This window comes from Pempheris klunzingeri, chromosome 7 (genome assembly GCF_042242105.1).
Source record: "Pempheris klunzingeri isolate RE-2024b chromosome 7, fPemKlu1.hap1, whole genome shotgun sequence".
In the NCBI taxonomy this organism is placed as follows: Eukaryota; Metazoa; Chordata; class Actinopteri; order Acropomatiformes; family Pempheridae; genus Pempheris; species Pempheris klunzingeri.
Window position 1 is genome coordinate 15563358 of NC_092018.1, and position 12638 is coordinate 15575995.

General features: G+C 42.9%; 1 protein-coding gene across 4 annotated transcripts; it reads left to right on the forward strand.

Annotated features, from left to right (window-relative positions):
• The first annotated feature begins 417 nt into the window (after positions 1-417).
• kansl3 (KAT8 regulatory NSL complex subunit 3) lies at positions 418-10423 on the forward strand. Of its 4 annotated transcripts, none has more exons than XM_070833915.1 (20): positions 418-565; positions 1096-1370; positions 1523-1693; positions 1831-1921; positions 2860-3045; positions 3158-3286; positions 3412-3528; positions 3621-3719; positions 4499-4570; positions 4675-4749; positions 4912-5069; positions 5198-5261; positions 5635-5823; positions 6483-6639; positions 6997-7074; positions 7431-7610; positions 8086-8173; positions 8407-8534; positions 8915-9021; positions 9541-10423. In XM_070833915.1, exons 2-20 carry the CDS (start codon positions 1159-1161, stop codon positions 9775-9777), a joined length of 2538 nt encoding a protein of 845 aa, XP_070690016.1. In that variant the 5' UTR covers positions 418-565; positions 1096-1158; the 3' UTR covers positions 9778-10423. The 4 variants fall into 4 exon arrangements, with proteins under 4 accessions (XP_070690016.1, XP_070690018.1, XP_070690017.1 ...); XM_070833917.1 differs by having other exon boundaries at positions 8448-8534; positions 9541-9671; XM_070833916.1 differs by lacking the exon at positions 6997-7074.
• The last annotated feature ends 2215 nt before the right edge of the window (positions 10424-12638 follow it).

A 12638-nucleotide genomic window follows, 5' to 3' on the forward strand; every position in this document is an offset into this window, starting at 1 on the left:
ATAGGTTCATTATTTAAACAGACAAACGTCTCTATATCTCTCCAAAATGCAGAGGAGGGACAGCGACAAAACAAATGTCATCCTCTGGGTCATCTCACAGAAGATGCAAATGACCATGGACTGTATACTGATCATAGACTGTATTCATAAACTGTATACTAATCATAGACTGTATTCATAAACTGTATACTGATCATAGACTGCATCTATAGAATGTATATTGATTGTAGACTGTATCTATAGTGTATATACTGATCACAGACTCCGCCTTGCTCCAGTCCATGTTTTGCGTCACTCACTTGACGCGCCACAAACCGGGTTGCCAGTTTTGCTGAAACGTAGCCCTGACTGTCCCACTTGTTCTTCCTGCCATGAAAAGGAGGGATGTGGAGCCTAACGTGGCAACAAATCACACAACAAAAGGAAGTGGGACCTGTGCGCACCAGATATTTGTGTTTTATGTAACGTCTGTAATTTACCGATAAACGTGTCCTTCTTTGATCTTATTTGGCTCCGATCAAGAGGCTAAGCCGTCGTGACAAACATGGAGTGATAAAGCGAAAAGGTGAGCAGCGAAGCACAGCGTCAGTCGGTTTTCTCTTAGCTTGCTATGCTAACGTTAGCATGCGAGGCCAGCCCACAGCCGCCAGACCCTTCAGGCAGTGACAACAGTGATCAATACTGAGCAAACGGCTCACAAATGCGCTATTGTCCTCACCTGTTGTCTTAATGAATGGTTTAGATGTAATCTAGCCCAAAACAGGTCTATTATATTATACTGTATACGCGACCAATGTACAGTATATGGCAGTAATGGATGTTGCTCACAGTGGACAAAGCACCTGCATGTTTGAACGTCAGGTTATTGTTGGGCTGTAAAAAAATATTATTTATAGTCCATGAAGTTCAAGAAATGATAACTGAAATTTATCAGTTCTCCGGAGTCCATAGTCCGTGCAAGCACATGCTGTTTACTAGAGTAAAGTTTAGTAAACCAACACAGAAATATTTTTCAGCTCTAGATTTTGATCCTTGGTGGAAGGAATTTGTTGCTGATGTTATCTCCATTAAAACATTTTGTCTCCTCTTCGCCAGTTTGGCCTGAATCCATTAAAACCCTCAAGTGCTTCCTGGGGCCCTTTCGGGCCCAGGAAGAGGATGCATCGTGGAGGGGATAAGGACTTCCAGATATCAGCACGAAAGATGGGCACATCTTTGCTGTTCCAGCTGTCTGCTCATGAAAGAGAGCTGGATTTGGTATTTCTGGATCATAGCTATGCTAAGCCATGGAATGCCCACCCAGATGCCAGCAGCGCCCGACCCACAAGGACGCTGTTTGTTACCCCTCGTCGCCAGCCTGAAGCCTTGTCGTGAGTTAAAAGCTCCTCATCATAATCTGTAACTGAATTAGATACCATAATAAAGTTTGGGATTGTCATCAGCCTCCAAGTAAAATGAATCCACTATTATATAACTGTTTTTGTGCCTTGCAGTAACTTGATGTGCTTTTCTTTGTCTGCAGAGACTCTGATTCTCTAATAGATGTGGAAACGGTCACACCGACACCTGTTCCTCTGTATGATAATCAGAAAGCTCTTAGTGTGATGAAGGAGTGTGAGCGACATGTTCTGTTTGCTCGCACGGTGGCTGAGAGCCCTCCACCCCCCGATGACTGGGAAGAACATATAAACAAGTAACCAAACATCTGGAATGCTTCACTGTTTATTTCTCATCTGCTGTTTTACTTGACACTCGTATTCAACAACAATACTGGTTGTGATTGAAAGTATCTCAATCAATTGTTTTGACACTGTCATTATTCTGTTTCAGGGCTGGATGGTCAGTGGCCCAGAACAAACTGTTTAATAAAGTCCTCAAGGCTCTACAAGCTGAAAGACTAGCCCGTCTGGCCAATGAAAACGTAAGTTGTGTTTATTTTATGTAATAATGTTCTCAAGAGCTTTAAATTTCAGGACATTGCAAGTTCCTCAGCACCATGCATGGTCGCCGGATTGAGGCATTTATTGCTCTCTGAAATGATCAGTTACTGCGTAGTGTACGTGAAATGCTTAGTCCAGGGTTGAAACTGTATGCTTTCCCTTGTGTTTGATCACAGGCACTGTAAAAAAAGACTTAACTGGGCATTGATGACTCTTTTGACCCTAGTCTTTATTGGATTCTCATTATGGACATGAAGGTTTTCATCCATCACACACCCAACAAGTCAATGCAATCAGTCATTGAAGGCTGTAGCTAGACAGTGCACTCTGTTGCAAAGATTTTGCAAATCAGTACAATAGGTTTTGACACAAAAGGCACTTTGTTTGGATTTTGTCTTGTGACAGCTCTTCGAGTAATGCCGTACTTCCACTGCATGGAGCAGCTCGACTCCACCAGGGTGGGCACAGGTCCTTTACAAAGTCTTGAAATGTCTTTGATTCCCATTAACTAATGAAAGACCTTCAAAGGTCTGCAGGAGGTATCAGTGGTCTGCAGTGTTGTCATCACACCTTTCTAGTATCAGCTCAGCTCGATTAGAACCTCGACGGAAGTGATACCAAAAAAAGTACCTGGTATCGGGCACAATTTTTGCCAGTTGGAAACCAAAAAATATGAGTTTTAAGTGAGCAGAGCCAAGCTGAGCCAAGCCAAGCTGAGTGCCCAGTTATTTTGAGTTCAACATTTTTATGTGGGGGCAAAGCGTCATCCTGTGAAGTGATTTGTGAATTATTGACATGACAATACTTATTTTTGGATTTTGTAGATTAAATTGGAGCATGGCTCTAAATAACTTTTCCTTGTCCAGCTCAAAATCATTAAAATGTAATTGGGTCTCTTGATTGATCTTGTTCTCTATAGGCTTCAAATGAGCCAATCTTGCGGAGGATAGCTGTGGACAAATGTGCCAGGAAAGTGCGGAATGCATTAGCCAGTGTGAACTGGGACACTAAACTGACGCAGTGGTTACACACTACCATGATTGAGTCGTTAAGCCTCGCTATGCTTGCTGCTTACCTGGATGTGCTGCAGACGCTCAAAAGCAAGGTACGATGTGTAAGAGTAAGAATTGGTCTGCATTTCCTGTCAGAGGGCTGAACCAGCATCTGAAATCTCCAGTATTCATGACTTATTATTATTCCTCTTTGTGTCTTGGAAGTTGCCCTTGCTGATTGACAGAATGTTGCTGACGACGACAAAGACGGGCGCTCCAAGTGCTGAGGCCCTGTCACTGCTACTGAAACGGCCCTGGGACCCAGCTGTCGGAGTCCTGTCCCAAAACAAACCGGTAACGATTCACCATTCTGTTTGTCAAAGAAAGCTTTTTTTTTTTAATACTTTTGTTTTTCTTTGTTCCTCATGATCTGTAACAGTTAGAGACCAGATCCCTGTCTGTTTTCTTAAATGTTTCAGAGCAAGCTTCCTGGATCCCCACTCATCCTGATCGCACCATCAAGCCCAACCAATCCTGCCCTCTCTACCTCGCGGCGAATGAGGTTCTGGCAGTCGCAGCTCTCCTGTTTGGGAAAGGTCTTTACTCTTACTCTGTTAAATCTATATATGTATAATTTGGGTTTTTTTGAGTCTCAGAGAAGTGCCTATAACAGCTGTGTTTATGTTAGGTCATCCCAGTACACAGTCATGTGAACAGTGGAGCAAATATTGGCATCACACAGTGTCTAGAGCACATGTTGGGCACCGTCAGGGCCAAGGTCATGGAGGTAGGATTTTCCTTTTTTGTTTGGTACTTACGTGACTGCAGTTACACTGTGATCGTGATGTTGTTTGTGAAATTTATGTTTTTGAATGTAGTTGACTTCTTTTTAGTGCACGAAAACTGTAAAACAGATTCTAAGTTAAGATGTGTTAGAAAATGTGAAGAAAACATTTTAGATTTATGATGACTTGCCTCTAAGATGGCAGCATTTGCTTTAATCGCTGTTGTAAAATATTAATTTCAGTCAGTCTTTAGTCTTTTCTAAGTTTCTTAGTCCTTGCAGTACTCTTGCTTTTATTAACAGGCAAACCTCTGTACATTAGAGGTGGAGTCAGCGACTCTGGAGAAAGTTTGTTGATATTTAGCTAGTTAGTATGTGCCAGATTTACTGTCCTCCTCGCTCCCACTGCCTCTTTTCTCTCCAGCCCCCCCTTACCCTTCCCCCTGGCCTATGCACAAGCACGCACGCTTCCTGTTGCTGATTGGCTGGAATAATTTTATGTTGCTCGGTCCAAGCCACTTTGTTCATTTCCCATTTACAGAGCCAGGGCTGTGTACGAGCACCAGATTTTCATTCAGCGCACACACAGAATGGACAGCTAGCGGACTGTGTGGAGATACTCACCAAATTTCACAGAGTACTGGATTAGAATCGCTGACTCCACCTTTATACCACAAGCAGGCCTACTAGACAAAGTGTTAAAACGTCTGTGTATTGTTTTAGATTTTGTACACAATGCGTCTGCTGTTGTATTGCTTATGTGCTATAAATGTAACCACCAGGTTCACAGTCATTTCCCCCACAAACCCATTATCCTGGTTGGCTGGAACGCCGGAGCTCTCATCGCTTGTCATGTAAGACTTCTAGTAATGTATCATAGTGATCTAGTGTGAGAATAAACAGTGCTCACCCTTTGAAAATGCGAATGATTTTACTAATTAACACTGTTTAATTACAGGTATCCCTTATGGAGTATCTGACCGCTGTGGTGTGTCTCGGCTTCCCCTTGCTAACAGTCAACGGGCCAAGAGGGGTAAGACCGCAGGCATTATATCCCAGTGATATAGTTTTTTCCTATTTTATGTTAATACTGTATTATGTATGTATTATTTCACTGTCTCCACTAAAAAAGAACTTTGCTTCTAGTCAGTAGTTATGCTGAATGTTAATGTGTTACTGGTTTGACTGGTTGCAGGATGTGGATGACCCGCTGCTGGACATGAAGACCCCAGTGTTGTTTGTGGTTGGCCAGAATGCTCTGCAGTGTAACATAGAAAGTATGGAGGAGTTCAGAGAGAAGCTGAGGGCAGACAACAGCATGGTGGTGGTGGGAGGAGCAGACGACAACCTCCGGTCAGTCATGACCTCTCATCAGCAGTTTAAGGAGCAACAAATCATAATGTCATATCCATCCTAGATGAGCACAAAGACTTTGTTGTCACTCAGTAGTAATAGTAACACTAAATGCTCTCATTCCACAGAATCAATTCAGCAAAGATGAAATCAGAGGGACTGACGCAGACCATGGTGGACCGCTGCATTCAGGTTGGTTCTTCTAACTGGAAATATTCAATTTACACAGTTTTCTCTTAAATGATTCTCCCAGATAAATACCAGGCAATCCATTGATCCTGATAGAACGGATGTTAGCAGTTAACTCCTGTATTCACAAGGCCCTTTTAAGTATCTCTAGACTCAAATAATTTGAGGTTGGAATTTGCTCTTATACATTTAGAGCTAAGGTATATCATGTCAACGATGCGGACAAAAAGGCATCACATTCTTTGTTCTGCGCAGCATGGCCTGATTTTTGCATTTTATAGATTCCCCAAAATTATGATTTTAATGATGTCTGTATATGCTTATACACAGAAACACTTGTGATGATTTTTTTTCTTCTTTCATCACTGATCTGTAGGATGAGATCGCTGACTTCTTGACAGGCGTCCTCACACGGGCAGAGGGCCACGGCCACGGATCAGGAGAGTTGAGGGACCTGGACACAGAGAAGAAGAAAAGGCCTCGACGGGAGCTTCCCTTTGACATGGAGAGAGGACGACCTTCCTCCCCTGCACTGAGAGTTCCCATCTCACCATCAGGTTCAGAGGCAAGTTCACAGTGGCTACAGTTACCAACATGTGTCAGTATCACTTATTTTTTGCCCTTAGATCAACCACCAAGGCTGCATTATTACATTATTTACTACAAGAATACTTCAAATAACCTTTCTATATCTACATGGAATAGTAATTGAATAGAGCTGCATCAAATCTAATGATTGCCTCGTTTTCTTTGTACATTTGGGAATGTTTTAGTTTGTTGCCCAGTCATGGAAAAATGGTGGAGATATTATAACAGATATTATTCTGGAAGTCATTGTGTCGTCTGCAAAAGTACTCAACATGTTCTCAATTTCTCTCATTTTTTCTGAGAGCAGAAAATTATACCTTTCTGCCCTACCAACTATTTATCACTGAAAATGTCTCAGAAGCATTGGCCATTTTATCTAATAGAGTGGGAACCCCAGTTTCAGTTTTTGTGTTTTTGGTTCACTCTACAGTGATGCAAATATGTAATAAACTCTTTTGGATTTCAGTTATAATAATCTAATATTTGTACACTGTGCTGGCTGCAGCCATGTTCACATCAAAGCGTTGTATCTAATGAATAATGAAAGCAATACGGTTACAATGTGTTTATCATTGTTCAAGGACTGACACTAATGAGTCATTCCTCATCAGGTGTTTGTCTTCACTCTGTCCTCAGGATCTGTCCAGTGTCTGCAGCAGTCCCACTTCAAGTCCCAAACCCAAGACATCTGGTCTTTCTCCAGCACAAAAGTCCAGTCTCATAACAGCCACGCAGCTCCTCAAGACACACATGCAGCGCTCTGGCACAGTACTCACTCACAAGCAGGCTCAAGGTACGTTCAATGCCACACTAACCTCCGGGTGCATTGAAAGCACCCGCGTTCACATTCACGTTCACCTGCATGTGCGCAGCGGACTTTGGTACCCATAGGTACAACATGTTGTTGTAAACTTGTTACAATGAGTCATTGACCTCAACTACTGCACAATTTTGCAAAAGCTGTGCCAGCTGGGCAGACAGGGTGGTATGTGGACTGTGAAAATGATCGCAAGTAACATTTCTCTGAGATTATCACGCCACAACATCTGACGGGGCAAGATGGAACGTGACTGAAATACTTTCCTCTCATCCTCTGTCTCTTCTCTTCCTACAACTTTCCTTTCCGGCTTTTTCTTCCGATTCATTCCAGCTCAGTTTGCTGCTTTTATGAAACAAAACATGCTTGTGAGGAAAAATCTTCCTCCTGGTACCCCTCCTTGTATTTTTGGTAAGTATCTATCCCTCTTCCTTTCTCTTTCCTCTGTTTCTTCACTTCTTTCCTTGTTTCCATTGCCCTTATTTTATATGAGTGGCTCATCACCAAACACCACTTGTCAAGCTTTGAATTTGACATTTCTTAAACTCAACTTAGTACATTTTATGCAGCTTAGAGCTTGTCGAAGTAGGTTTATAGAATATGTGTTCAAATTCAAGATTAAAAATACATGGCAGGGTTACCGAAGGATAAAACAGCCCAGGTTCAAGCTACCTCAGCAGGCTAGTGAATATCTGTGTGTGTGTGTGTGTGTGTGTGTGTGTGTGTGTGTGTGTGTGTGTGTGTGTGTGCTTGTTGGTGTGGTGCAGTGCCGGTGACCAGTGATCAGATGGAGGGCCTGGACAGAGATGAACTGAGATCCCATGGCAAGAGGAGACAGACGCCGAGTCCTACACCAAGCAAAGCATCCAAGAGGGCGAAGATCAAGGTCACCATTGTTTCCCAAAGCGAGTCAGCAGGGGGCACCACCAGCCCTGCGGCACAGGAAGGTACAAAACCTGGAATCTTTAACTTCATCACTTACTTATGACACCCCATATGCAGTGTTTTGATATATACTTAGGAGTGTTCACTCTGATTTCTTTAAACATTGAGAGAACTTGCCTTTCTGGCTCTTTTGTTTGTCTGAACGGAGTAAACGGACACTGTTCTTTGTTTTTGTGAATTGGTGGATTTTGTGGAGAGGTTTTGAGCAGCTCACCTTCATACAGATGTCTAGATGCAATGATAAGAGGAGAAACATGTTTCTGGTGTTTGGTATACAGTATTGCTAAGATGAAAGTAGGAATTTTGAAAACCATTTGCCCCTGAAAATGTATGGTACCTCTAATGCATGACTACTTGGTTGTGCTTGGTAATAGTCTCTGCCTTTTTCTAAAAAAAAACGGCCATATGAAATATCTTAACTTTTTTCTTTAAAGTTAAATAACCAACCATGATGATTCGATCCTTTTTTCCGTGTAGTTGGTGTTTCCGGGAAGCCCTTAACAGTGACAGTGGGACAAACTGTGGCTGGAGCCAAGGAGCTCTCAGGACTTCTTACAGGCCAGCGGTAAGCTCGTCTGTCCTGCTGCACACAGGCACATTCAGCACATTCAGCACAGAGCACTTAAACCCCCAATCATGCCTGCACCCATGCCCACCCCCACCCTGTAGGGCAAAAGTGTGTCTGGTGCAGAGGGATTGATGAGTGGTGTACACTTGAGTTTTGGAGCTGAACGATGGCCGAACAGCACTTGCTGGCTTAGCTCCTGAGTAGATTGGTGGTTATGTGTGTCACTGCAGGTCTGGTAGTCTCTCAGAGGTGTCTGGTGCCCTGTCCCCAGGCTCCAGCTCATTCAGCAGCGTGCAGCCTTGCATGGTGTCAGGGTCCTCCACACCAGTCCAGGCGCAAGCTCCGCCTACTGCCCAAGGTATCTCTGTCCTGTCCTGCCCTGCACGCCTGTTTGCAGTCTCAACTGTGCAGCTAATCTCAGCGCAGTACTGTCAACACACAATGCAGTTCTAACCGCTTTGTGAAGTGAGGTTAACGTTCTGAACACTGGATGAGAACAGTGTGTGAGGAAAACATCATCATTGATCACCTCTTGCGCCATCACTGTCTTATCACTGTCCCAAACCTTACCCTTTGGACATGAGTTGCGTGAGGTGTCTGTGTGTCTGTCCATCTAGTTTAGGCCTGTGCGAGGACTTGGGTGGGAACAGTTTGTAAAAGTAGAAGATGTTGTGTTTCTTTTTTTTTGGCACAGAAATTTCAGCCCCATCTATTTACTGTTTTTGTGTTTGTGTGCAGCGGCTTCCGCCAGCAGTCTACTACAAGGCCTAAGTTTCAGTCTTCAGGAGATCGTCACCAAAGCTCCTAGCTTGCCCTCCACGCCAGCCAGCACAGGCAGCACACAGGTACCTCTTGGTTACATAAACGTTTAAATGACCACAATGAAGGTTTTGGTCACTATTGACCAGTTTGGTTAAAGCAGAAACAGGTGCATACAAAAAAAAATCAAGGTTTTGATTGCCACCCACATTACCAGATTCACAGACGCATACATACATACATGTACTCTGAGTTCCCTTCTTATTAGGTCCACCTAGCCAAAAAGCCATTAAGCCATCAAATTAAAGCAATTAATTCCACCTTTGTGAAGGTTATAATTCAAGTTTGATTAAAGATGTCTGTTCCACTTTATTTTTTAGATTGTGGTGATATTGAATTGTGTTGCATTATACTTAGTGACTTCAAACATTTTGTCCATCTCATCTATATAAATGAATGTCATTTGTACATACAACAGGAAATGTGTAGACTGTGTATCAAAAGTTTACTGATGGGACTAAAAGATGAAGTTCATCTTTGGTCTGTTTTCGTAGAGATGTATGAGTAAACCCTGCTCTATTTGTCTTTTCCTCCTCCACACTCAGGCGGTTTGTGGCAAGCCCCAGGGTCAGGTCCTGAGCTCTGTTGGAACCAGCAGCAGTACTTTGCTCCGGGCGGTGCCCATGGTCACCACAGGAGGAGTGGCTAAAACCACCGCCATCCACCAACTGCTCACCAATGGCGGGCTGGCCAAACTTGCCAGCAGCTTACCCGGCTTGGCTCACATCACCAGTCAGACCGCTGGTATGTCTCGAACTGCCAAAACACGACGACCACGTTGAATGTCCAGGGTTCATTCATCCTTTGTTTTGGACACGGTAGTTCAGGACGTCTGTAGGCCAGGGAGCACTGCCGCAGTACAGGGCAGCTCTGACGTGTATGTGTGTTTGAGTTTGCCTGGAAGAACCTGACAGTTGGCAGGTTCAGATGTGCAGCTATACGGCATCAGAGGGCAGAGCAGCGGCGTACGACATGTTCTGTTTTCATGCTCAGAAAGAGCCATTTGAGAAATGTTATATCAACATTTTGAGCTCTCGGCTTGTGCTTGACATATAATGTTTGTGTAGAAATAGATGCAACTGTAAAATATATAAATGTATGAAACCATTTGATACAAAAGAATTGTGAATTAAGTTAAAACCAATGTTGGTAAGATTGACCAAATTTGAATAGATACCCAAAAGTTCAATCCAGGCTGCTTTTGTATGACAGATTTGTTTGTTAGTTAGTCATTTCATGTTTGTGTTTATTTTGTTTACCTCTTCGTCTGGTAACATTTTGTAAAACCCCTCCATTAAATCGCCTGCTAATAACCATAACTACGAATGCTGACATCTTTCAGAGACGTGTTGAAAAGCAATAAAATTAGCACATGGCATTACCCAAGCTCTGTTCCTGTTGTGACAATAAAGACTGGAATCAAACTCATGTTTCCATTGCTCCTGTTTTTTTTGGTTTTTTCTTTCCAGTGTCAATCAGTCGTATTTCTCACCTCTCTAAACTAAAGCCCCAAGTTTCTTTTAAAATACTCATTATGTTCATTGTCCGACACCCAGCTTTTGTTTTAATTTGCAAACCAAACTGCAACGCAAAAAGGTCATTCTGATGACTTCCATCATCTCAACATGTCTGACAACTTTTGTGGCAACATGTAATCTATTTCTGAGATTAGAGTGTGTAGCTGTTAGTGCTGAGCAGCTTTGTTTGTGTGTCAGTAGGGCAGAAAGCCCCCACTTCCATAACGGTGACCCTTCGAGGAGCACAGCCGGGTAGAGGGGGATCTCTCAGCCAGGCTGGTGAAGTTGTGACATCAGCTCGCACCCATGAGCCCAAGGTGTGTCTCATTTTAGCATCTGCTCACCCCTGATGTGGGCACATTTTACTTGGAGCTCTTTGTCTGGTTGTTTCTTATCTCTAATGTGTTGCCGTGATTCATGCAACATCTGCCTTTTCTGCTCACAGCAGAAAAGGCAGATGTTGCATGAATCACGCATTGTTATCCATACAAACCAAGGAAATGTACTTTTTGGGTAGCATATGAGTATCTTCACTGATATACTACAATAACATGCTCTTAATCTTTTACCCAATTTATCGTGGTGTTTTGTAGCTTAATGTGCATTTAAGTTGTACAACACTTACTAATTAAATGCACATACTGAGGTTTTTAAGTTTCATGTTCCAGTGTGGACATCAGCCTTTACAGAATTTCATTAAAGACCTTGTTTGTAGCTATTTTCACAGATGCCTTGTTATAGAAACCCAAGTATTTTTACGTATCACATTACTACTCAAGACACTGTGTTCACTCTGAGGTTGCTAATTGTAGAGCCAGAGGGGTAAATGTCAAATTTAATTCACTGTGCTCTTTCACAGCAGTGAAAATCTCGGCTCAGGATTTCCACGTGGTCACACACCCGATGTTAGCTGGGGCTGTGCCAGAGGCAGGAGGCTGGGTGCCACGGCTTGCCATGATGAGCACGCCACCCCACATCATGCCCAACACCTGCCTCACACCCTCCACAGAGCTCCCCCGTCGAGATGTCTGGAAAAGGCCGGGCAGCCGCTGCGATGCTTAACCTCTGTTTGCAGACGGGAAGCACCGACTCTACTGGTGGTCCTCCTGCTACAGCTGTGCTCTCCTCTCACAACTTTGACTTTAATAAGCTCATTCTGACAGCCAGATATACACCACGTTCACATGAAAATGACACCATGTGGCCTACCTGGACTGTGATAGTAGCACTGATTCGTTCTGAGTGTGTGATAACTTGAGATCCTGTCTATCTGATTTATCGCAGGCTTAGATAAGTGGGATTAAGAGGAATGTCAGCTTGAGCGCAGAGCATTTTCGGTTCACAAATGAATATCTCCATTTTTTTTTTAGATTACTAAATCTGAGTGTTTTATCCTGGCATCCATATTATCATATTATCTTATAATAATTGCGTTATGTTATTTTGGTGTCTCACCAGGAAAAAACAATGTCACCGTGCAATAGGCCTAACGTGTCAGATTAAAGAACTAAATTTAAACGCTAATTAAATGTCAGTGTTGGTCGTAATCATGTAGCTTCAGTATATTCTCAAAGATGTCTGGCGTTGGCTGAACACTTTGAATAATATGCCCTATGCACTCAAAAAGCTGCAATACATGACCAGCTCACGTCTGTCTGTTTTTATCATTCAGTGTTTGTATTCAGTGTCTATAACCTCATGTTCCGAAGTCTAAACTACTATATATGTGGCATTATTTCCCATCTGCACTGTGTCACCACTTCATTGTGTATGGACTTTTTGTTTGCCACAGTAAAAAAAGAAAATGATTCACCTAAAGACACTCAACTGTGCTTCCTGTTTGCTAATCTAAATATTTGGTCCTGTGAGTCCAACACTTGTAGCATCGAGCAAGATAAGCAGCTCCTTGTATTTGAAATGTAATGAAGGCGCTTGCTCTCCTGCAGTTCAGTTATACTGCTGTGTTTACAGCAGCAGCATAAATACAGCCCACTCATCTCAGCAGACATCCTGTCTTAAATTCCACACATAGGCAGCAGTCAGATAAGACAGAGAGGAGTGTGTCTCTTCCACTCTTATATAAACCAGGCTTTGTATGTAATAGGCATGCACTGGATAACTGATGC

Coding starts and splice junctions, on each gene's coding strand:
- kansl3 (XM_070833915.1), top strand. CDS start 1,159: ATGCATCGTGGAGGGGATAAGGACTTCCAGATATCAGCACGAAAGATG. Junction 1,922..2,859: donor CCCGTCTGGCCAATGAAAAC/GTAAGTTGTGTT, acceptor TGTTCTCTATAG/GCTTCAAATGAGCCAATCTT. Junction 9,022..9,540: donor CCAGCACAGGCAGCACACAG/GTACCTCTTGGT, acceptor CTCCACACTCAG/GCGGTTTGTGGCAAGCCCCA.